We start from the raw sequence: 22,105 nt of genomic DNA on the forward strand, positions 1-22,105 counted from the left end.
AATGAGTAAGAGTATAACACAGGACACAGAAAGACCAACGCTGAAGACAAGCACTGTGATCTTGGACAAGTTCTTAAATTTGTCTGGCCTCAGTGTGCTCATCTATAAAATGGAAATATCGCAGATCTTAAGATTATTGTAAAAATTCCGTGATCATGCAGCAAAGGCTCAGTACAGTGTTTGGTACAAAGTAAGAGCTCAATTCATGGTAGCAAATTATTATTACTGCTTTATTTTTCTAAAAAGTGAAGACAGAGAAAAAAGGTAATTCATGATAGAGCAATCATTTCTGAAACTGTGCTCAAAGATAAATATTATCTACATGAGTTTATATACTAGGAATGAAATATTAAGAAGTCACCAAGAGAACTAAAAAAGGAGACTGAGTAATGACTGACCACTCCCTTCTTATGTGGAGTTTTTTTTCCTTTTCACTTATAAGAAAAACACATTTCTAGTTCACAGCTCCTGCCATTGCAGGAAGTGACCTCACTGTGACTATGAAGAAATGTCCACGCCTCAGAAACCCAGAGATAAGCACTAGGTTTGGATGCGGGCAGCTGTTATCAAGGATATATAAAAGACTTACACCAGACCCCGAAACCTGCACTGGTCTACAGATACCTTTATACCAAAAAAACAAACTGTATTCCCACATAATTCGAACTAGAGAGAAAACATTTTAAAAAGTCGTTTCCCATCCCTAAGATGGATTTGTTCATCTGCTGGGCACACAGTAATACAGTATAAACTCTCAGCTCAGTGAGCAAAGGAGAAGCCTTCTCTGAACCATACCATACGTCTGTGCATCATAAGGGTCACTGCCTTGTTTAATGTGCTCAAATGCATCTGCGTCCTCCACCTGGGCGTGGGGCTGGGCTGGCCCCTGCTCAGTGTGGCTCTCCATATCCACAGTCCTCAGCCGCTTATGCACTCGCTCATTGTGATCACCCATGGAGCGTTCATTGTCAGCCTGTCCAGGTTTCCTCTTGAAACTCTGTGGGAAATATGAGGAAATTCATTAGAAGTTTGTCTGTAATGGCAAAAAAACTAATGTCTATCCACAGGGGGCTGGTTAACTAAATTACGTACAGCCATACAAAAATGGAATTCAATGAGCCAGTTAAGAAGAATGGTCATGTATCTATACACAAATTCAGGATGTCTATGATATACTTTGTATCTGAAATATGTTACATATGCAAAAATATCTTTAAAATAAAACTGGTAGCACCAATTTACTCTTGGGTGACTTGAAAACAGGAATAAGATGGAAGCTTTTTAGGGGACTGTTTTTATATATGAATTTCATAAATCATGTACATGAATTATACCATGTTTTAAAAAACCTAATTTTTAAAACACAGAAGAGTAATGACGGTGGAAAAAAGACTGGCTAGTCCTAGGCAACAGCACCTAACAACTGGCTCTTAGGCTGCATAACAGGAATAAGGAGGAGTGTGTGTGTGTGTGTGTGTGTGTGTGTGTGTGTGTGTGTGTGTATGTCTGTGTGTACATGCACCCACATGGGGAAGAAGCCCCAGGTTCCAATGGGAAAGCCCCACGGTCCTGATCTGCTTGCTGAGGCTATCATCAGGTTTGGTGAGACGGCAAAGCCTGGGAATGTGGCTTTTTTTTTAAAAAACCACTACAAAAAACCACTACACTTAGCGCATCCTTTCCAGATGCAGCCTTCACCTAAGTTTCGCTGAAGAGTGATAGAGACCTGTGTGTCCTTCCTGGTCTGTTTCTGGGAAGCCAATCGAGCAATGAAGTTGGATTGGTGGCCTTCTGCCTGGTTTGCATCTGCAGCTCCACTCCCGTGCTCCTGTGAAATCCAAGCCATGAGAGAGTGAGGGTGGAAGATGCTATACAAACACCTGCTTACTGGGCTGTAGTTCCCATAGCTTCTCTGTTATTGTCCTCTCAGAGTCACATGATATACCTGCCTCCCTGGTCCGGAGCTGAGCCATGACTAAGGCCTGGCCTGTGGGCAAAAACAGGAGCATCTATATCCAGATATGTTACCCTCTTGAGTGACTTCACTATGTAAGGCTGATTAGTTCCTTGTTTCCAGGATTGTAATGGCTTACTCTGAAGGCAGGACAGACCTCAACTAGAAACCAGACTCTGCCATCAACCAGCTGTATACCCTTGAGATTGTCATTTCACTTTACTGCAGCTTAACTCAAATATAAAATGGAGAACGTCTTAAGAACACTAACCAGCTATCTTACAGGACTACTATGAGGACCTGAAGTAATGAAAATGCTTAGCATCACCTAATGGGTGCTCAATAAACGTGGTGGAGGGGGGCACAAGAAGTATAAACAGGTGTTATTACTGGTGAGAGAACTGGGCTCAATGAGGCTTAAGGAGCTGTTGAGAGTCACCAGAGCAGGTCCTCTGTCAGTGCTCTTTCCACAGCATGCCAGTCACCTGGACTGTGGCCATACACAGCATATCACTCTGGCTCAAGAAATAAAGAAGTGCTTTTGCTTTTTAAGTTACAACTTTTAGAGCCTGGTGAACAGCAAGGAAAAAGGAAACACTATTTGAGGCATATTACTATATGAAGTCTAAATGCAACCTTTCTTTCCTTGGGAGCTTTCTAAAAATTAACATGAACCTGTTCTCCCACAAAGAACTATGAGTTTAATAGCTTTTTCTCATTAAGCACAATACTTAAATACAGTGTAGCAAATATTCTAGGGTTTGTTCTGAGAGGCATATAAAATCAGGTATCTGATCATTTCCCAAAGAATGAGAGATGATCTTTTAGATGTCAACAACAAAACAAAATCACACATAAACCAACTACAGCTAAATGGGTCGTGATTTTACACAGGGAACAGAGACCCCACCCCCCCCAATAGAGGCAGCTGGCAGAAGCAGTAAGGGCCTATCACCTCCTTTCCCTGCTCCTTTTCGGGCGCGGCCCCAGCCAGCTCCACAGCCTGTGCGCTCTGCACACTCTCCACCCCGGTCCGCCCGCAGGAATCGTGTTCTTCCCTTTCCGTGGCCTCTGGCACCTGCTCCTCTGTGTCAGAGTTCTCCCCGCTCCCTTCTTCTTCTTCTTCTTCCTGCTTCTGCAGGGTAAGCAAACACCACATTAAGATGCGCTGGGGGAAGAATATGAGGTAGGGGACCACTACAACTGGCAGGTGCCCCACTGCTCACCATGGGGAGACTGCAGGAAGGGTAATGGCCAGAAAGGGTCTTAAACAGAAACTTAAAGCTGCTCAGCAGCGCCACCTGGTGATAGAGAAGTATCCTAAAAGATTCTGATCGGAATAAGGTCAACTCTCCCCCACACTATTATTTTTTTATTTTAAGTTTATTTATTTATTTTGAGAAAGAGGACAAGTGGGGAAGGGACAGAGAGACACAGAGAATCCCAAGCAGGCTCTGCACCACCAGCACAGAGCCCAGTGTGGGGCTTGAACTCATGAACTGCGAGATCATGACCTGAGCTGAAGTTGGGACTCTTAACCAACTGAGCCAACCAGGCGCCCCTTCCTCACTATTACTTTTAACATGAGACAAGCCAAAGACCTTACAATACCTGGGGCTGGAGACCTTGGTCAACAGGAACGTCATGGTTTGCACTTTCCTCATTGGTTTCCTTGTCCTTGTCCTCCAGAGACTGACGCTCATCGTCTGAGTTTTCTTCAGGATGTTCAGCAGTGTCTTTATCTTGGTCATCAGCTCCTGTGTCCATCTCTTCTTCTCCCTCACCCTTATCATCTTCACTGGGGCCTTCTTCAGGTTCAGGTTGACCCTGACCTTCACTGTGGTCAGCCTCGGTCTGTTCCTTTATTTCCTCAGCTTCATGACCTGCTTCTTCAGTATCCATTGGCTTTTCTTTAATTTCCAAAGGATTATCTTCTGGATACATAACAAAAAGAAAGAACACCAAATTTAACATGATTTAACATGGGATGGAGTTAACACAAGTGTTTATTAGTCTCAAGCCAGGAACTGGCAAACTATGTCCTAAGAGCCAAATCTGGCCGACATATTTCTGTAAATAAAGTTTTACTGGAATACAGCCATATCTATTTCCTTATGTGTTTACTCCACCCATTCTGTATTGTCTATGGCTGCTTTCACACTACTACAACAGCAGAGTAGAGTTTTTGCAACCCCTGTCTCAGTTTATGGCCTGTAAAATCTGATATATTACCTGACTCTACAGAAAAAGTTTAGTCCACACCTGCTCTAAACCATACTTAATATTTTACATACATACAGTTGTTTGGATGGTGCATTCCATTAACAAACTCTAAGTAATTAATCCACTAAAAAATCCTGAGAGCTGCCACAATAGGGACATTTTAGACCAAAAATAGGAAATGACATTATCCTTGGGAATAACTGGTAGACATCCTTCTTTATCATAAATAGAAAGTACAACATACATTCAATGGAAACAATCTTATTTGGAAAGGTTTTATTTATTAAGAGAACATTCCTATACTTTGGACACTTCAGAATCACAGTCACTTTGTTAGCAAATAATTCTTTAATTTTCTTAATTTCATGCTGGCTTACTTGTTGAATTTAAGGTTGAAGTCAGATTGTAAAATTTTATGGTAATGAAATGACCTCTGAAGCAACAACTTACTCAGTGCTTAAAAAGTCGGCTAGAATTTAATGTAAGAAGTTTGGCCTTTATAGATTTTGGGAGATTTTCTTTTCCTTCTATAATAAAGTTATATGAAAATGAAGAAAAAAAAAAGTAAGCTAGAGATTCAAAGAGTGAAGACTTGTTCTTAGCATGAGGAAAGCCCCTATCAAATCTTCAACCAAATGATTCTGGTTAAATAGTTCACTAATTTATTGTTTTTTAATTACTAAATACTTTAAACATGGAAAATGCATTTTAAAATCTTAAGAGCCAGGGCACCTGGGTGGCTCAGTTGGGTGTCTGACTCCGGCTCAGGTCATGATCTCACGTTTCGTGGGTTTCAGCCCCGCATCAGGTTCTTTGCTGACAGCTCAGAGCCTGGAGCCTGTTTTGGACTCTGTGTCTCCCTCTCTCTCTCTGCCGCACCCCCAACTCATGCTATCTCTGTGTCTCTCTCTCAAAAATAAATATTATAAAATAAGCAAAACCAAATAAAATAAAAAGACCCATATACTCACCTACTAGATTTAATAGATGTGAACACTTTGCCATATATGTACCAAACTTCTGTCACTTTAAATTTTTTTTTTAATGTTTACTTAGTTTTGAGAGAGAGAGACAGAATAAACAGGGAAGGGGCAGAGAGAGAGAAAGAGACAGAATCTGAAGTGGGCTCCAGGCTCCAAGCTGACAGCACAGAGCCTGATGCGGTACTCAAACTCACAAACTGAGAGATCATGACCTGAGCCGAAGTCAGACACCCAACCGAGCCACCCATGCGCCCCTTCTGCCACTTGTTTTTAAGAAACAAATGATTCTGGGGGCGCCTGGGTGGCGCAGTCGGTTAAGCGTCCGACTTCAGCCAGGTCACGATCTCGCGGTCTGTGAGTTCGAGCCCCGCGTCGGGCTCTGGGCTGATGGCTCGGAGCCTGGAGCCTGTTTCCGATTCTGTGTCTCCCTCTCTCTCTGCCCCTCCCCCGTTCATGCTCTGTCTCTCTCTGTCCCAAAAATAAATAAAAAACGTTGAAAAAAAAAATTAAAAAAAAAAAAAAAAAAAAAAAAGAAACAAATGATTCTGGGTACAACTATCTGGATTCTGGAGGCGTTTGCCCTTCCTAACCTGAAGTCACCATAACCTGAAGTTGTGTTTTATTCTGATGCTTTCCTACATTTGATGTACCCATTAATAATATATAGTTTTGTATTAAGTTTTTACATAAATGATACCTCTTATTCTTTTGTAACTTGCTAATTTGGTTCCAATAAGGTGTGGGGTTTTTTTGTTTTGTTTTGTGTTTTTGTTTTTTTGAGAGAGAGAGCATGGATGAACACGGACAGGGGCAGAGGGAGAGAGAGAATCTTAAGCAGGCTCCACACTCAGCATGGAATTCAAGCGGGGCTTGATCCCACAACCCTGGGATCATGACCTGAGCTGAAATGAAGTCAGATGCTCAACCAACTGAGCCACCCAGGTGCCTGCCCTGCACCCCCCCCAACAATATGGTGTTTAAAAAAATTTTTAATGGGTTTTCTAAATAGGTAACTGATTCATTATGAAGCATAGTAAGGCTAGCTCATATTTTTGTCTGGATACCCACCATCATTGGGGACCTTCTGTTACGGGGCACTATACAATGCTTCCAATATGAGACAGCTCTCCCTAGGGAAGTCACTCAAACTGAACAATGGGTGACAGGCAAATTATTGTCAAGTGCCATATGATTTGATTATTCAATTTCATACCCCACTAAAATGACTTCATATTCCAAACTAAACACACAACATAAGCACAGCTATCATTAACTGAAACAATCATTTCCCTAAGAAAGCTGTAACAAGGCTCCATAAGAGGCCTGGATATACCCAGACTGCAGTGTTCACATCACCCCATAAGGTGGGCCATCAGGAGACAGCTGTGGGGAAATGAAGCGCCACCCGGATTCTACAGTACTAGAACACAGGACAGGAGGGTAAATTAATAACAAACACCAGGTAGTTTACTTTAATTCTTCTCAGATTAAGCTTTAAGTCTAGTCAGGTGAGAAAGATTATAGAAAAAAAGCAAACAATTTTCTCAAATTGGAATTGGGCTGACCAGACACGATTTATGACTTGGCCATAATATGGCCTGAAGAAATAGGTTATTGCTCATTTTCAGTGAGTTGAACTGGTCTCTTTAGGTTTTGAAAGACACACCTCCTTCTTCCTGGTCTGTGTCCTCACTACCATTCTTGTCTTCACTATCCAGGTTCAAGTCATCTGGAAGGTCCAAGGCCTCGGGTTCCGGCAGCTCTTCCTGATTGCCATGGTAAGGATCCACCTCATTCTCATCATATTCCCTCTTTGACAATGGAGAGAACAGGAAAAAATTAATTTTTTTTTAAAAAGTAGCATTTGCAAATAATTAGCTCTAAGCACTTACGCTAAGAGAATACAAGATCTCTTCCCTAAAATTTCTCCCACATGTTAGAATTTTACTGATGTTTCTAGAATTTTCATGTTGGATTTTCAAACCTCACTTACTGTGCACGTTCTCCACTGATAAGAGGTACTGTGTTACTTAATTTCAAGAGGAAACGGAAATTTATGAGAAGATATATAGAAAAGAATCACAGAACTTAGCTTCCAAACTCCAGCACGAGCCCAAACAGAATCAAGACAACCTCATTAGTAACCAGTAGTTCAATATTTTATGTCCTGTTGAGAGACTTTGTAACATGTTCTTTTATGAGGCAATGGGAAAATGATGAATAGGGAAAAAAAAATGTCTTGAGACTCCCAGGAGCTGTGAGCCCTGACCTTGAATCAGGAGCAGACTGGTTTCAAATCCTCATTACCTCATCTATTTGTTCATTAATTTTGTCTTGGTCTTGTCTATCATCAGCAACTTCTGCTTCTTCCTTTTCTTCCTTATCTCGGTTTTTATCTCTGTTTGACTTCCCAGCATCCAAGTTGTCGTCTTTGGCAACAAGTCCACAATCTTCCTAAATATCAGAGGCAGAAAAAACAAAATCATTACTCTCAATCTAAGAAACCGCTTTCACGGAAGTTGATTCTACCTAAACTAGCTCTTAGACATGTACAATCTCTGTCTGTTGAGCCTATCCTCTGGAAATATACAGCTAACAGGGTGTCCTCCATGACCTGGAAAGAACATTCTGGCTTCATCCAGATGGTAGCAGTATTAGCAGGTGTGTGAACAGTGGGGTGGGTCACACTGTGCTGCTGCAGTGTCACACCCAGCCCTGATTTCTCCTAAGCAGAGAGCTGGGGAGGTTCAGTGGCCAACAGCAGAATCAGAGCATTTGCACAGTCTCCTTAATTTTCCTCCTCCATTACACATGGAATGGCCCAGGTCAGACCATTCTTTTAGCTCTGAGTTCAATTAAGTAAGACAGAAAAAAAAAAAAAGAAAAAAAAGAAGGATGGAAGAAAGAAAAAAAGGCAGAAAAGGAAGAGCAGTAAATGACAGGGAGTGGTAGCTGGTTGGAAGAAAGTCTCCTCTCAAGCTGGGGACTACAGGGTGGGGAGAATCTTTTAATTACCTCATCCATTCCTGGTCCTGTTTCTTCAGTTTTACTGTCTTCTTCTTCCTCATCTTCCTCATCATCGTCATCACCCCAAAGCCTCTCATCAAGTTTGTCAGCTTCCTCACCATTCAGATCGCCCATCTGTTTATCCAGGTCTCCGCCCTCACTGTCTGATTTCCCATCATCCTCTTCTGTAAGGGAAGGCACTGAGGTTAGGCAAATCCCCAAACTGACTGGGCCATGTGCAGAAGAGGCATGGACCCACCACCTGGCAAGTGCCCCACCTGAGATTTACTGCTTGCATTTACAGAACACTGTACACACAGATGCCTTTAGATCTCCTGAAGCAGTCCTACTGTGTTCTGCAAACTTTTTGAAGGAAAAAAAGAAGTCTGTAATGTGTGATATTAATAAACAGAAGGGTGATGGAACAGCTGTCAGGATGTCTACTTCTGGTGTTGGGGGGTGGGGAGGATATTCATCATTATGAGACTCAGCAACTTTACTGGGCTTTGGTTTCTTGTCTGTGAAATGATGTCCAAGGTTCCTCCCCATCTCCAACATACTCTACACTTCTATTTTGACCATCTTTTAAAATCACACATCTAACTCAATCATAATTTTTCACAATTGTTTTTGCTCAGTCTACTGTGACAAAGGTTATATTCTTATGCTGCTTAGGCAAGCATATGCTTTTCTACTCTAAGGTCAATTTTCATTTCTGCAAGATCTTCACTTAGAAGAAGACACAATTATCTCAAATTAAGCTCTGGAGAGAAATTTAGGGGTAAGAACTGAATTATGGTATAAACACAACAGATGACAATGTGCTATAAGAAATCATATTCTCAAGCAAATTGTAATGACAGGGGAACGTTTATATGTTAAATGAAAAAAGCTGACTATAGAACTATTTATGGTGTGTGTATAGATATCTATTTTACAAATGTAGATATAGATATTTTACTCCTGAACTTTTGTTCCAAATCATCTGTCACAAATGTCTACTATTTTTATAATTTTTAAAAAGATTTTTTAAGAAACTACCCTGAACAACTTACTTTTTTTTAATATAAGTTTTTTTTTAAGGAGTCATTTTTTTTTTAAATTTTTTAATGTTTATTTTTTTTTGAGAGACAGAGCGTGAGCATCGGAGGGGCAGAGAGAAGGAGACACAGAATCTGAAGCAGGCTCCAGGCTCTGAGCTGTCAGCACAGAGCCTGATGTGGGGCTCGAACTCACAAACTGCAAGATCATGACCTGAGCCGAAGTTGGCTCAACCAACTGAGCCACCCAGGCTCCCCTGAACAATTTACTTTTAAGCCAAGCTCTGTTAGGGACATCTCTCCTTGTTCCTTCAAGGTTCCCTGAAGGGGAAGTCACTGCACATAGTGCATGAGGCAGCCAAAATACCAGTCAATGTCTCAGTTTGCTCAGAAGAATCTCCAGAATGGACTATAGACTTCTGCCTCCATGGAGACAGTGATGAAACATGCATATAGCTGATGTTTTCACCTGTAGTTATGCAGAGTAATAAACTTGCAAAAAAAGATAATAGGCTCCTTATTGGGAAAATGTAATTTCCTAGATAAAGTATTTTTTAAAAACAAGAATGAAGTGACAATCTCAAACCTTTTTCAAGTTCCCCATCATGCATTTTCCCATCAAAGTCTTCTGACATCTCAATGGCATTATCCTCGCCCTTAATGTCTGGTTTTGAATCGGGATCCTCTTTATCCTTTTCTTGGCCTTTCTGAAGTGTATCTTCTGCCTATATCAAAAAGTATTATAGAAAACATAAACATTATAACTTTGCTAATGTTTATTTAGCTCTAAATAAAATAGAAATACCTAAATGCCAACATTAATGGTATAAAGTTATCTCTGGGGAGAGAAAAAAAGAGAACCAACAGAGACAACCACAAACAATTTCTAGTTTGCTTTAATATGTCTATAATTTCCAGTTTACCTGCGCTGTGATTAGAGAATACAGAATTTTGTTGTTCTTTTTCATGTGAATTGTTAAAATCCAGATTTAACAAGAATATGCAGTCTCAAAAAATATGAATTCTTAAGGATAAAAATTCATTCTTATTGTATTCCCCATATCTCTAATATTTTTATCACTTTAGTCTCTCATAGACAGTAACTCAATGTAATTTTGTCCACTTACCCTTAAACTATATATTTCTATATACTCTAGGTGATATTTGGGCCAAAGATTCATGACTGTTCTTTCATTATGGTTGGATTTTTAAAAATGCTTTTTTAAAATACAAAAATAATAAAATCCCATTAAAAGAATTTTAAGCAAAACAGAAAGAGTTAGTTTCCCATGGCACCACCATCCTCCTCCCAAAGAAATCAGCATCAGTGACATTCTGGTGCATCTTTTTAACCATGAATACACCAATAAGCATTTAGTAATAAAGGCATCTGTAGCAATATCTGCCTCCCAATATCTTTTTAAACAAAAATGGATCATTGCTTCACAAGCTGGCATTCTACTTTTCTTGTTTAACTCAAAAAATGTCTCTTAGATATATTTCTATGCTGATACATATAAATCTACCTCATTCTAACTTATAATGCTATTCTGCATGGATGGTAACATAATTTAAATAATTCCCTCTGATAAATATTTGGATTCTTTTATAATTTTCACCATTATAAATAATAGTATAATGAACATACTTGAGTAAAAAACATTAACATTTCTATCAGGAAACATGGAATTCCTAGGTCAAAGAATACACACAATTCAAAATCTATGAGATACTGCCAAATTGTTCTGATAGCTTTTATCTCAATATTTTTCACATTGGATTGCACTTTTCTATTTTCTTTTTTTTGGCTTTAATATTTTCCTATGAGAAAAGTACTTTTGACAAAGTTAAATTTGAAAAATAGAGAAAAGGCAAATAAAAAAGAAATATATTATGAATTAAAAGAGCTTGGAGCGCCTGGGTGGCTCAGTCGGTTCAGCGTCCGACTTCAGCTCGGGTCACGATCTCGCGGTCCGTGAGTTTGAGCCCCGCGTCGGGCTCTGGGCTGATGGCTCAGGGCCTGGAGCCTGCTTCCGATTCTGTGTCTCCCTCTCTCTCTGCCCCTCCCCTGTTCATGCTCTGTCTCTCTCTGTCTCGAAAATAAATAAAACGTTAAAAAAAATAAAAAAATTTTAAAAATTAAAAAAAGAGCTCTACCACACTTTTGGCTTTTTTTTCCACTTTTCCCTTCTAAGGATGAGAGTAAGTTTGAATTGGTTTGGTCCTTTATTTCTAATAGTTATAACCACACCTTAAATAAAAATTTATGGTCTGCTTTAGACTTAGAATATAGGCGCTAAAAAGAAATTCCATTATCTCTTATTCTTCAAGTCACAGTTGATAAATCTAAATGACTAATAATAATAATACGTAAAAAAAAAAAAAAAAAAAATCACTCCCAAATGAGACACGCATTTAAAAAAGCCAACAGGGGTGTCTAGGTGGCTCAGGCCATTGGGCATCTGACTCTTGATTTCAGATCTCACAGTTCATGGGATCGAGCTCCACATTGGGCTTTTGCACTGAAAATGCAGAGCCTGCTTGGAGTTCTCTCCCTCTCTCTGTCCTTCCCCTGCTCACACTCTCTCAACACACACACACACACACACACACACACACACACACACACAAACACACACAATTTTTTTGTTACCCAAGTGCCCCTTGGCTTTATTTTTAATTTTTTTTTCTAGTAAAACATTTTTATTTTTTAATTTTTAATTTTTTAATATAATTTACTGTCAAGTTAGCTAACATACAGCATATACAGTGTGCTCTTGGTTTTGGGGATAAATTCTCATGATGCATTGCTTACATACAACACTCAGTGCTCATCCCCACAAGTGCCCTTCTCAATGTCCATCACCCATTTTTCCCTCTTCCCTGCACCACTCCCTCTTCCACCCTCAGTTTGTTCTCTGTATTTAAGAGTCTCTTACAGTTTACCTCACTCTCTGTTTGAAATTATTCTCCCCCTTCCGTTCCCCCATGGTCTTCTGTTAAGTTTCTTGAGTTCCACATATGAGTGAAAACATATGGTATCTGTCTTTCTCTGACTTATTTCACTTAGCATAATACCCTCCATTCCCATCCATGTTGTTGCAAATGGCAGGATTTCATTCTTTCTCATTGCCAAGTAGTATTCCATTGTATATATAAACGTCATCTTCTGTATCCATTCATCAGTTGATGGACGTTTAGGCTCTTTCCATAATTCAGCTATTGTTGAAAATGCTGCTATAAACATTGGGATACAAGTGCCCCTATGAATCGGCACTCGTTTGTCCTTTGGATAAATCTTAGCCCAAGCCATCTATTTCAAAAACATTCTTCATTCCAACCAAAAGAGGATATAGATTAAAATTTCAATGGGTCTTAAAGACATACAATAAAACCTATTAAGAGTAAACAATGGCATTATTACTTAATGCAGTGGTCACTTAAAATAGCCATGGTTTTTATCTTTAAATGAACCACTACCAAAAACACTTCAGAAAATCATCAACAAAGACCTCCTCATTTAAAATAAGAGAATTTAATGGGGTGCCTGAGTAACTCAGTTGGTTAAGCATCCGACTTTGGCTCAGGTCATGATCTCGCAGTTCATGGGTTCAAGCCCTGCATTGGGCTATGCTAACAGCTCAGAGCCTGCTTCAGATTCTGTGTCTCCCTCTCTCTCTCTGCCTCCCATTCATGCTCTTTTTTCTCTCAAAAATGAATAAACATTAAAAAAAATTAAATAAACACCAAAAGTTTAAATCATTTCCCTTTCTTTTTAAAAAAAAAAAAAAATTTTTAACGTTTATTTATTTTTGAGACAGAGAGAGACAGAGCATGAATGGGGGAGGGACAGGGAGAGAGGGAGACACAGAATCGGAAGCAGGCTCCAGGCTCTGAGCCATCAGCCCAGAGCCCGATGCGGGGCTCAAACTCACAGACCGCGAGATCGTGACCTGAGCTGAAGTTGGACGCTTAACCAACTGAGCCACCCAGGCGCCTCAATCATTTCCCTTTCAAATTATAGCCATAACTAATGACTGAGCTGCAAAGTTCCTTGTTCTCTAGGCTTATTTATACCTGACTCCCTAAAGCTTTAGTATTCTTAGGGTTCCATGGATCACAGATTGAAACCATTACTTAGTAAAAACATTGATGTGTAAAATTTAATATTGAAAACAAAGGGAAATGGGGGTGAGCTTCTGTAAACTGTATGTGTATTTCACACATATGAAAACATACCTGTTCTTCATTTTCAATCTGGTCACTCACATCCTTCATGCCCTCGCCTTCCCCAATTCCACCTCCCTCATAGTCATGGAACTCAGTTGCTCCCTCTCCTGCTGAATCTTCCATGAATTCTTTGGGCAGGCAAAATCCCTTAAAATTAAAAGAGTTAATAGTTAAGTACAAAAGCAATTAAAACAACAAAACAAAAACAAAAACAAAAAGGATTTCTAGTCCTGATACAAAAAAAAAAAATTGTTAGCTTTTTTTAGCTCAATATTTTAAATCTGATGGGAATATATACAGTAAACTTTTGACATTGTTTTCCTCCTCGATAACAGTTATTATGCAGTTTCAAAGCTTGACATCAGATTTAACATATCAGGTTTTGACTCTGTAGAGGCCTTTTAGTGTGTGGTAATTTTTCATTTCACAAGACAAAACTCTTAATGAATTATACTTGGACAGCACCTAGGAGTAAGTCATTGAGCAAGGGTAGAGCCTCTCAGTGTCTAAAGCCCAAAGGGATTTTGTCATTCTTTATTTGCTTCTCAAATTAGTAAGACTAAGAGGAGAAAGAGGAGGGAGATAAGACATGTAACCCTGGAGGTTCAGCAACTTGAAACAGATGCCACAAAAGGTTTCATTTTTACTTCAAAAATTGAAGAAAATTTGGTATGGTGCTTCTCAAGTAAAATGTTAGTTTTAATATAAAAAGAATATGCCCCTCCTTCAACTCTTGAGCTAAATCTATCATTCCTGGGGTAGGTGCAACATCTAGCCTCAGCTGTTTTCTGCCAAGGCACCTGGCTGGCACAGTATAGGGGCTAGAGTCAAGAACAGGTCAGACACAGAAACACTCATCAAGTGTTAACAAAACTGTTTCGTGTTGGAAAATAGTTTGGAAAGAAAAATCAACTGCTAGCATGTGGGACAAAAATAAATAGAAAAACAAGTAGAAGAAAATAGTGGCTCTCTCCCATCCAAGTACTAACCAGGCCCGACCCTGTTTAGCTTCCGAGATCTGATGAGATCGGGAGAGTTCAGGGTGGTACGACCGTAGACAAAAATAGTGGTTCTCAATCAGGAATTTTATCAACAAGCTATCAAGTTGTCAATCTGAGGATGGAAATGTATTAAAAAATAAGCTGCCAACTAACAAGGAATTAAGATCCCAAACCTGCAAATACCGATAGTGACTCAGTTACAAAGACACAGTTTTCCATGGATTAAGTGTTATAATTATGACATAGATCTATTATCTTAGCACTGAGTCTAACCTACTTTCAATTTCCCTCAGGACTACTCAGAAAGGATATGAATACAATCTGGATACTTAAAAACATAAAGGAAAGACAAACTCACTATCAGGACATGTATTCTCAGAAAGCTGACTGAGGGGGACCTGGGTGACTTAGTTAAGGGCCCGACTTCGGCTTAGATCATGATCTTGTGGTGAGTTCAAGCCCCACATCGGGCTCTGTGTTGACAGCTCAGAGCCTGGAGCCTGCTTCATATTCTGTGTCTCCCTCTCTCTCTGTCCCTCCCCTGCTCATGCTCTGTCTCTCTCTCTCTCTCTCTCAAAAATAAATAAACATTTAAAATAGGTTCAGGTACAGGCAGAACATGACTGTACCAGGCAGAGATTCAGAGGTCCTTCTGCAGGGCACATCACTCACAGTAGCTACATCTGGAATAGCGGAAGGGCTCCCAACACTTTGCTTATATTAAAACCCCCACACCCCACTCCAAAACACAGGCCAAAGTCATTCTAAAACCTGTCAGACAAGAGCAACAGCACAAGTGGACAAACAGAACTGACCCAAATCTCAGGGTATGCTCACCATACACTGTCCTACCGTTCTTTTGCATATGGTATATTTTCCAAGGAGTGATGAGATGTGAGACCGGCTCAGTGCCCATCAGACAGAAGGAGCAAATAAGACATTCATTTATTTATTACTCAACAAATACACACATTCATCCTCTACATACACTGCATGGGCTTGTCTTCCATTTTTAAACCCTTTCTAATATTCCAGTTACCCAGAATTAAGAACTCTTGACTATTTTAAGAAGCCTAAAGCCCATCTTTAATTTGTAAATTCCTATCTTCAAGTGACTCTTACGAGTATTGTACTTAGATTTGGAGAAAATCTTAGAATACTAAGGAAATCAAAATAAAACAAAAAGTATATTCAATTGAAGGTAGTTCTCACAAAAATGCTAAGGAGTGTGGGCAGATCTCATTTTACAAACGAGACTAAGGTTAAGGATAGCCTCTGGAGTTTAGGGATTTCATCAGTGGGGGACCTGCAGGTTCCAAGACCTTAGTGGAAACAGGCATAGCGAAAGGGTGCTGGACAAAGCCCTAAAAAATCCACAGGGAGAGCAAATGACCTCCAGCTGTTTGTGAATGTCCTAAATAAAAGCCTGTGAAAGCAAGCACTTAATGGCTACCGAGTATTTGGTACTGGCTGCACCAGGGTGCTTCACATGAACAGTCCTTACCTCCTGGGCGAGCTCTGTAAAGACCTGGGCAAGAACAGAGAGCAGCTTTGCAGTGCTACGGTGAGTTGCCAAAGACATGGTCAGGAAGAAGAGGACGAGGTCTGAGTACCTGGAGAGCATGGGCACCAAACGCACCAACAAGCAGCAGGATTGGCTGAAGAACTGCGGGCAAAAGATCACAAGGCCTGCTCACACTATGTAATGGGTGCTGGGTTTTCCCTGTAATAAAAATGTTCTGGAACTAAACAGCAACAGTCATTGCACAATGTTGTGAATGCACTAAATGCCACGGATGGTAAGTTTTATGTATATTTTCTCTCTTACACACACACACACGCACGCACTCACGCACGCCTCTACTATTTCTTCCGTCTTCACACAAACCTTCACAAAAATACGCTTTAAATTCTGTCACTTACAATCCATTTACTTAATAAAGTGTACTGGTTTTTTTTTTTTTTTTTTGAATAAGATGTTTATAAACGAATTCTATTCAGAATCAAAGTTGGCACTGGAGTCAGTGCTACAGACTTACAATGTCCTACAAAATAAGTTGCTTCTCTGGAATATTATGGAGGTGGCAACCTCCCCCTTTGCTAGCTTGTTGTGAAGGGAAAGGTATTTGCAGAGTGTGGCGATTCATTAGCTGATGGCAGCAACATCCACCATTAACATCAAACACCCAGGAAAATATGTGGTTAGGGTATGAAAGAATCCCCAAGATGACAGATACTCTGGGTTGCTAGCATTTTTTTTGCATCTATGCATCTTAAAACTATAACCCTTAGCTAGCAAGCCCTAAGCTTTTCACAGTTTGTCAGTCATGTTTACCTGCATAAAGAAAACAAATTTTGAGTGATTTTTGCCCCCAAAGGCCTGCTTTGGGAGCACCTACATGGAGCAAAGTGAAACCCACTCTGGATGGCAAGAAGCTTCTGAAGCACTGCTGGTTACCGTGTGTTTTGCTGCTGTGCCATCTTCACCGTACGATTTCAGCCTCTCCAACAGCTCAGAGACAGCAGAAATGATTTTCTGCACATGCAGAGTGCTCACGTCGGCCCACAAATCATCCTCTAACAGTTTTGTTAGATGTCCTGATTGCAGTCCCTCCAAGCCTGCTGCCCCTTTCATTCACAGAAAAGGAAGACATGATGAGTAACACAAAATAAACCCTCTTCATCTCCATTCATGCACTCATCATTCCCAATATCTGTCCTTAAATATTTAGCCACAAAGGGGCATCTGGGTGGCTCAGTCGGTTGAGAGCCCGACTTTGGCTTGGTCTTGATCTTGTGGTTTGTGGATTCGAGCCCTGCATCGGGGTCTGTGCTGACAGCTCAGAGCCTGGAGCCTGCTTCAGATTCTGTGTCTCCCTCTCTCTGCCCCTCCCCACTCGTCTCTTTCTCTCAAAAATAAACAATAAACACAAAAAAATTTTTTAAAAATATTTAGCCAGAAAAATAAATTTAAAAATTAAATCAAGTAGAAAAATAGCTTTTGCTTGATTTCAGACATACCATCCTCTTCTTGTGGTCTGCTTTGGTCAGTGTTCTCCTCTGTCTTTTTACTGTTTCTTTCTGCTAAGTTCTGGATGGCACAAAGGATGGCCCGGATGGCAGTTTCCACCTGTTCTGAAAAATCTTCCACAAACCCTTCATCTAACATTTGGTTTCCTAGTAAGTAAGAAGGTGTAAAACAAACAAAAAACCCAATCATTTGCTCCAGTGCCTCTAGAAATCATTAACAATCCTCACTTGTTATTTTTACAAAACAGCCACCTGTTAACCACCTACTACGAGTGAGCCACAGTGTCAAACTCTGCTGAATACAAAGATGAATGAGACACATTCCTTGCTGAGATGAATTACAAGTTTATCATCTTTTATTGAAAGTTCTGCTAGAAGAATGCCAAAAATACGAAAATAGTTAAGATGCTGTATATAACCACCAATTTAGTCCAAATATCAGCCCTCAGCTTTCCAGTCTCAGAAAGAACTGTCTGCTAACAGCGAGTGAGCCCGTGCTGCCTCCCTACATGTGTGCTACAAAGTGACATGATCAACTCAAAGGCAAGGTACTCAAAGAAATGAGGCAGAGAGGTGCCTGGGTGGCTCAGATGGTCGACTCCGACTCTGGATTTTGGCTCAGGTCATGATCTCATGGTTCATGAGTTCGAGCCCTACATGGGGCTCTGCACTGACAGTGTGGAGCCTGTTTGGGATTGTCTCTCTCTTCCTTTCTCTCTCTCAAAATAAATAAATAAACTTTAAGAAAAAAGAGAAATGAGGCAGAAAGAGTTAAGAGCTAGGGGTTCCAACCACACCTATCTGCCTTAGAACCCTGGACAGATATGTCTGGAACAAAACATAATGTGTCTTTAGGATAGTCTAGATTTAAATCTGTAAGGCATCACTCCTACACCAGGCTTTGACTCCCTTACTGAGTGACAGACAGTCTTACCACTTTGGCTTCCTGAAGCAAGTAGATGTGTCTTCCAGGAAGTAAAGTCATCTGTGGCTTTATTGATTTCTCCTCTTAAATAGTCCAGGCTCTCAACTAATGCCATTTGTTGGTCTGTTTGCTCAACTTGTATCCTGGGAATAATGAACAAGGACTCTAGTCCTTGCAAATGAATTGACACCTGGGACAGGCAACTCAGCCCAGAAGAACAAACTTCAAAATCTTTCCTGCAACAACAGAAATTCAACAATGTTGAGAAGAAGGGGCTACCATAAACACACACACACACACCCCGCTCCTTCCATCCACTAAAATGTGAGCAGGGGAGAATTCACTGTACCTCAAGAGTAACAGCTAGACATACGCTACAAAGCACTAGGAAGGTCCACAGAAAAACAGAATTGAAATAAAATAACCTTTCATCATTTTATCCCCTTACTAAACTCTGAGCAAGCACCCAAGCACAAAGAGGGACAGTACAGACATAGCCATACTCACCAAGAATGAAAGAGAGTCTCACAAGACTGCTGCCTGATTTTGTCAACATCAGCTTTCACTGTTTTAATGGTTTTCAGCATCTCTGTTAATCTTGCAGTTGACTGTTGCCAAAGCTCGTCCTGTTTCCGCATCCAGCAACCAGAGGGCAGCTGATTTCGAGGTAGTGGGGATGGGCAACTCAATTCTGATGGGATGAGGTCCTGTATGGCTCCAGAAAGCTGGCCGTTGGTGAGCTCTGGTCCTTCTGGGTAGGGGGCAGAAGGCTGACCCTGTACCTGGGCACCACTGTGGCCTGGAGTTGGCCCTGCACTGGGGCAGCACTGGAGGAGCAAGGACAGCTGCTCAAGCAGGATCTGGCTCTGCATGGCCAGATGCTGCAGCCTTTCTGTCCACTGCTGCACACCATCCTGTGGGGGGAAGGCCACCGGGTAGACCAGCGGCTCAGTCAGCCTGCCATGAATCTCCTGCACACAGCCAAGGAGGTTCCTGTGCAGAGAAACCCATGGAGAAATCATGTGTCACCTTAAACTGCATCGCCATGTTGTTTTTAACAATAACTTCATTTGTTTCTGAACAAAGTATGGGCTTTTTCACATAATCAAGGAGAGAACCCCCATAGTTAAGACTGTTATAACGCCCTTTGAAATACTTAAACACAACCTTCTGAAGACTGAAAGCAAGTGTCTTCAGTCTTACACAAGTGTCAAAACTCACTGCTTATCACCTACCCCCTTACAGCTTTTTCCCATCAGTCAAATCACTGCAGTGATTTCAACCATTACTTAAAAAAAAAAAAAAAATCTAGTAAACGTGGTATACTTTGTTAGATAAACCCTTATTCGTACAACAGAAAATGGTTGCGGCCAAAGTGATTACTATCTGGAAATACTACCTCTCAACCAAGAATCCATTCAAAAAATGATGACAGGCTTCCTAACTGTCCTCGTCTTTTAAATATTTAATTCCACTGAGGAACCTCCATGCATGGCTCAGCAAATTGCAACTCTGTGGTCCAAAACCCCCCATGAACTGAAGCAGTCTCAAATCTAATCTATGCCCAGAGACAGATGCTACAATACCATACACACAATCCTGTCACGCAATCTGATGGACTCTCAACCACAAACCCCCTCTCTCCAGACCAAGGTGTACTTCAGCCATGGCAATTTTATCTAATTCAGCCCCCGAACTCATCTCCCAGGGCCCATTCTCCCAAGAGGTGCTGCCACAACCACAGGGCAGAAGCACATCACCAAAAGCAAGGGGAAGAGCTAAGAGAAACCCCATCTGCTTCTCTGGGTCTCAAAAGTTCATTTCCAAATTGAGAGCAGACTCACACAATTGTTCCTAATTCATACCACAAACCCAACTAACTAGTTCGTGAATACCTGAGGAGGATCCACTGCTCAGTCAGCGTGGTCAGGGAGCGCCGCTGTTGGATAAGCACCTTCATCAGATGTGCCGAGAACCCTTTGCATCGCTCGACGTTGCTCATGCCCAACTCCTGCAAAGGGGAAATGGAAACATGCCAAAGGAATTACTGGCAAACATCACCACACACGCAGGTGTCACCAGAAAGCAGTTTCATCCAAAACTCGCTGGGGAAAGTGCCTTTTAATTGGATAAGCTTTGGATATGCTGCAGTCTAGAGGCAACACATTCATCTTTCTAAGCAGTGCTTCTCAAATTGTGCTTCCACAAATCACTGATGTTCCATGAATAGGAACTAGATTTAACACTGAGACACCTGAGTGGTTCAGCTGGTTAAACATCTGACTCTAGATTTTGGCTCAGGTCATTAGTCTCACAGTTTGTGAGTTCGAGCCCCGCATCGGGCTCCACGCTGGCAGTGTGGAGTCTAGTTGGGATATTCTCTGTGTCTCTCTCTCTCCCCTTCTCTCCGCTGCTCCCCAGCTCGCTCTAAGTAAATAAATAAACTAAAACAAAACAAAACAAAAAAAGAACTAGTTTAACATCAAAATTAGTGGCCTTTTCTCAATTCACAAGAGGAAAACTATCTGAAGATGGCATTCTCCACATGAAGCTTTTCTTATACAACCTCTTTTCTAAATGTTTTATTTATTTTTGACAGAGAGTGTGTGTGTGCATGAGCGCATGTGGGGAAGGGGTAGAGAAAGAGAGAGAGAGAGAGAGAGAGAGAGGAAGACAGAGGATCCGAAGCAGGCTCTATGCTGACAGCAGTGAGCCCACGAGGGGCTCGAACTCATAAACCCTGAAATCATGACTCCAGCCGAAGTCAGATGCTCAATCGACTGAGCTACCCAGGCACCCCTTACATAACTTTTCTTACGCATTTGGTCTTGTTGGCAAAAGTAAGTAATAGAATTTATGATAAAATGCTTTCTGATTAAGCACAAAATTACACTGATTTATACTGTAAGTTTAATGTTCTGCAAAAAGCTCAGTCACGTTCTGTAATGGGCTCTGATCACTTGGTAAGACCTGAGAGTGCTGCCCTGGAGAAACAAAATAGGAGTTTTCCCTGGGCCCCGGCAATTCTGAGGTTCTTTCACCTACCTTGGCAGGAGCTGCTAAGGCTGCACTAAGCCTGGCGTGCCGTGCAAGAGAGCGAAAGAAGTACTTCTGGCATCCATCCCATGAAGAGGAGATTTCTGTCAGCAGCCTAGAAATCAACATGATATACTTAATTAAAACCACTATTTCCCATCAAAGATCCTAAAGACTCAGAGATTGGTATTATTTAGTCACAACCAAAAGCTAAGAGTGCGAATAGATTCATTTCTGTGAGGTCTCATTCAGTCAGGCGCTCATTAGTCCTTTATGCAAAGAATGTATTACATACTTAACAATGGAAGTACAGAGGGAAAATAAATTATGATGACAATATAGTTTCCTTAATGAAAACTTTATAACTATCTTAGGAGTGGAAGCTAAAGGTCATAAATTCTGATGCCCACGGGGGCCAAGCAGTTAACATAAATGATTAAGGACAGACAAGCACAAAATGATACATGGCAATGACAGCCGACCTCAATGTGGGAAAAGCAACAGGACTGTTTGCAGACTGTAGTGATCTGGAGAGCATGTGTCCTGTCCAAAGGAGGGAGCTACAGTTTAACTTTCTCACAGGAAAGCAAATCCAATTGGCCCAATCTTCCTGAAAAACTGAAATTCAGAATATTTATTTATTTATGTAAAATTTCTACTTTGGGGATGCCTGGCTG

General features: G+C 40.9%; 1 protein-coding gene across 1 annotated transcript in view; it reads right to left on the reverse strand.

The window, feature by feature from the left end:
* Nucleotides 1–22,105, reverse strand: part of MDN1 (midasin AAA ATPase 1) — a 175,975-nt gene that overhangs the window by 11,436 nt on the left and 142,434 nt on the right. The window contains 16 exon segments of the mRNA XM_030315968.1: nucleotides 796–997; nucleotides 1,727–1,828; nucleotides 2,910–3,089; nucleotides 3,566–3,888; nucleotides 6,827–6,971; nucleotides 7,468–7,614; nucleotides 8,176–8,351; nucleotides 9,793–9,931; nucleotides 13,446–13,583; nucleotides 15,942–16,103; nucleotides 16,896–17,065; nucleotides 17,459–17,614; nucleotides 18,402–18,628; nucleotides 18,900–19,385; nucleotides 20,288–20,403; nucleotides 21,438–21,543. Coding sequence (XP_030171828.1) covers nucleotides 796–997; nucleotides 1,727–1,828; nucleotides 2,910–3,089; nucleotides 3,566–3,888; nucleotides 6,827–6,971; nucleotides 7,468–7,614; nucleotides 8,176–8,351; nucleotides 9,793–9,931; nucleotides 13,446–13,583; nucleotides 15,942–16,103; nucleotides 16,896–17,065; nucleotides 17,459–17,614; nucleotides 18,402–18,628; nucleotides 18,900–19,385; nucleotides 20,288–20,403; nucleotides 21,438–21,543 — 2,975 coding nt within the window.

This window comes from Lynx canadensis, chromosome B2 (genome assembly GCF_007474595.2).
Source record: "Lynx canadensis isolate LIC74 chromosome B2, mLynCan4.pri.v2, whole genome shotgun sequence".
Classification (NCBI taxonomy): Eukaryota; Metazoa; Chordata; class Mammalia; order Carnivora; family Felidae; genus Lynx; species Lynx canadensis.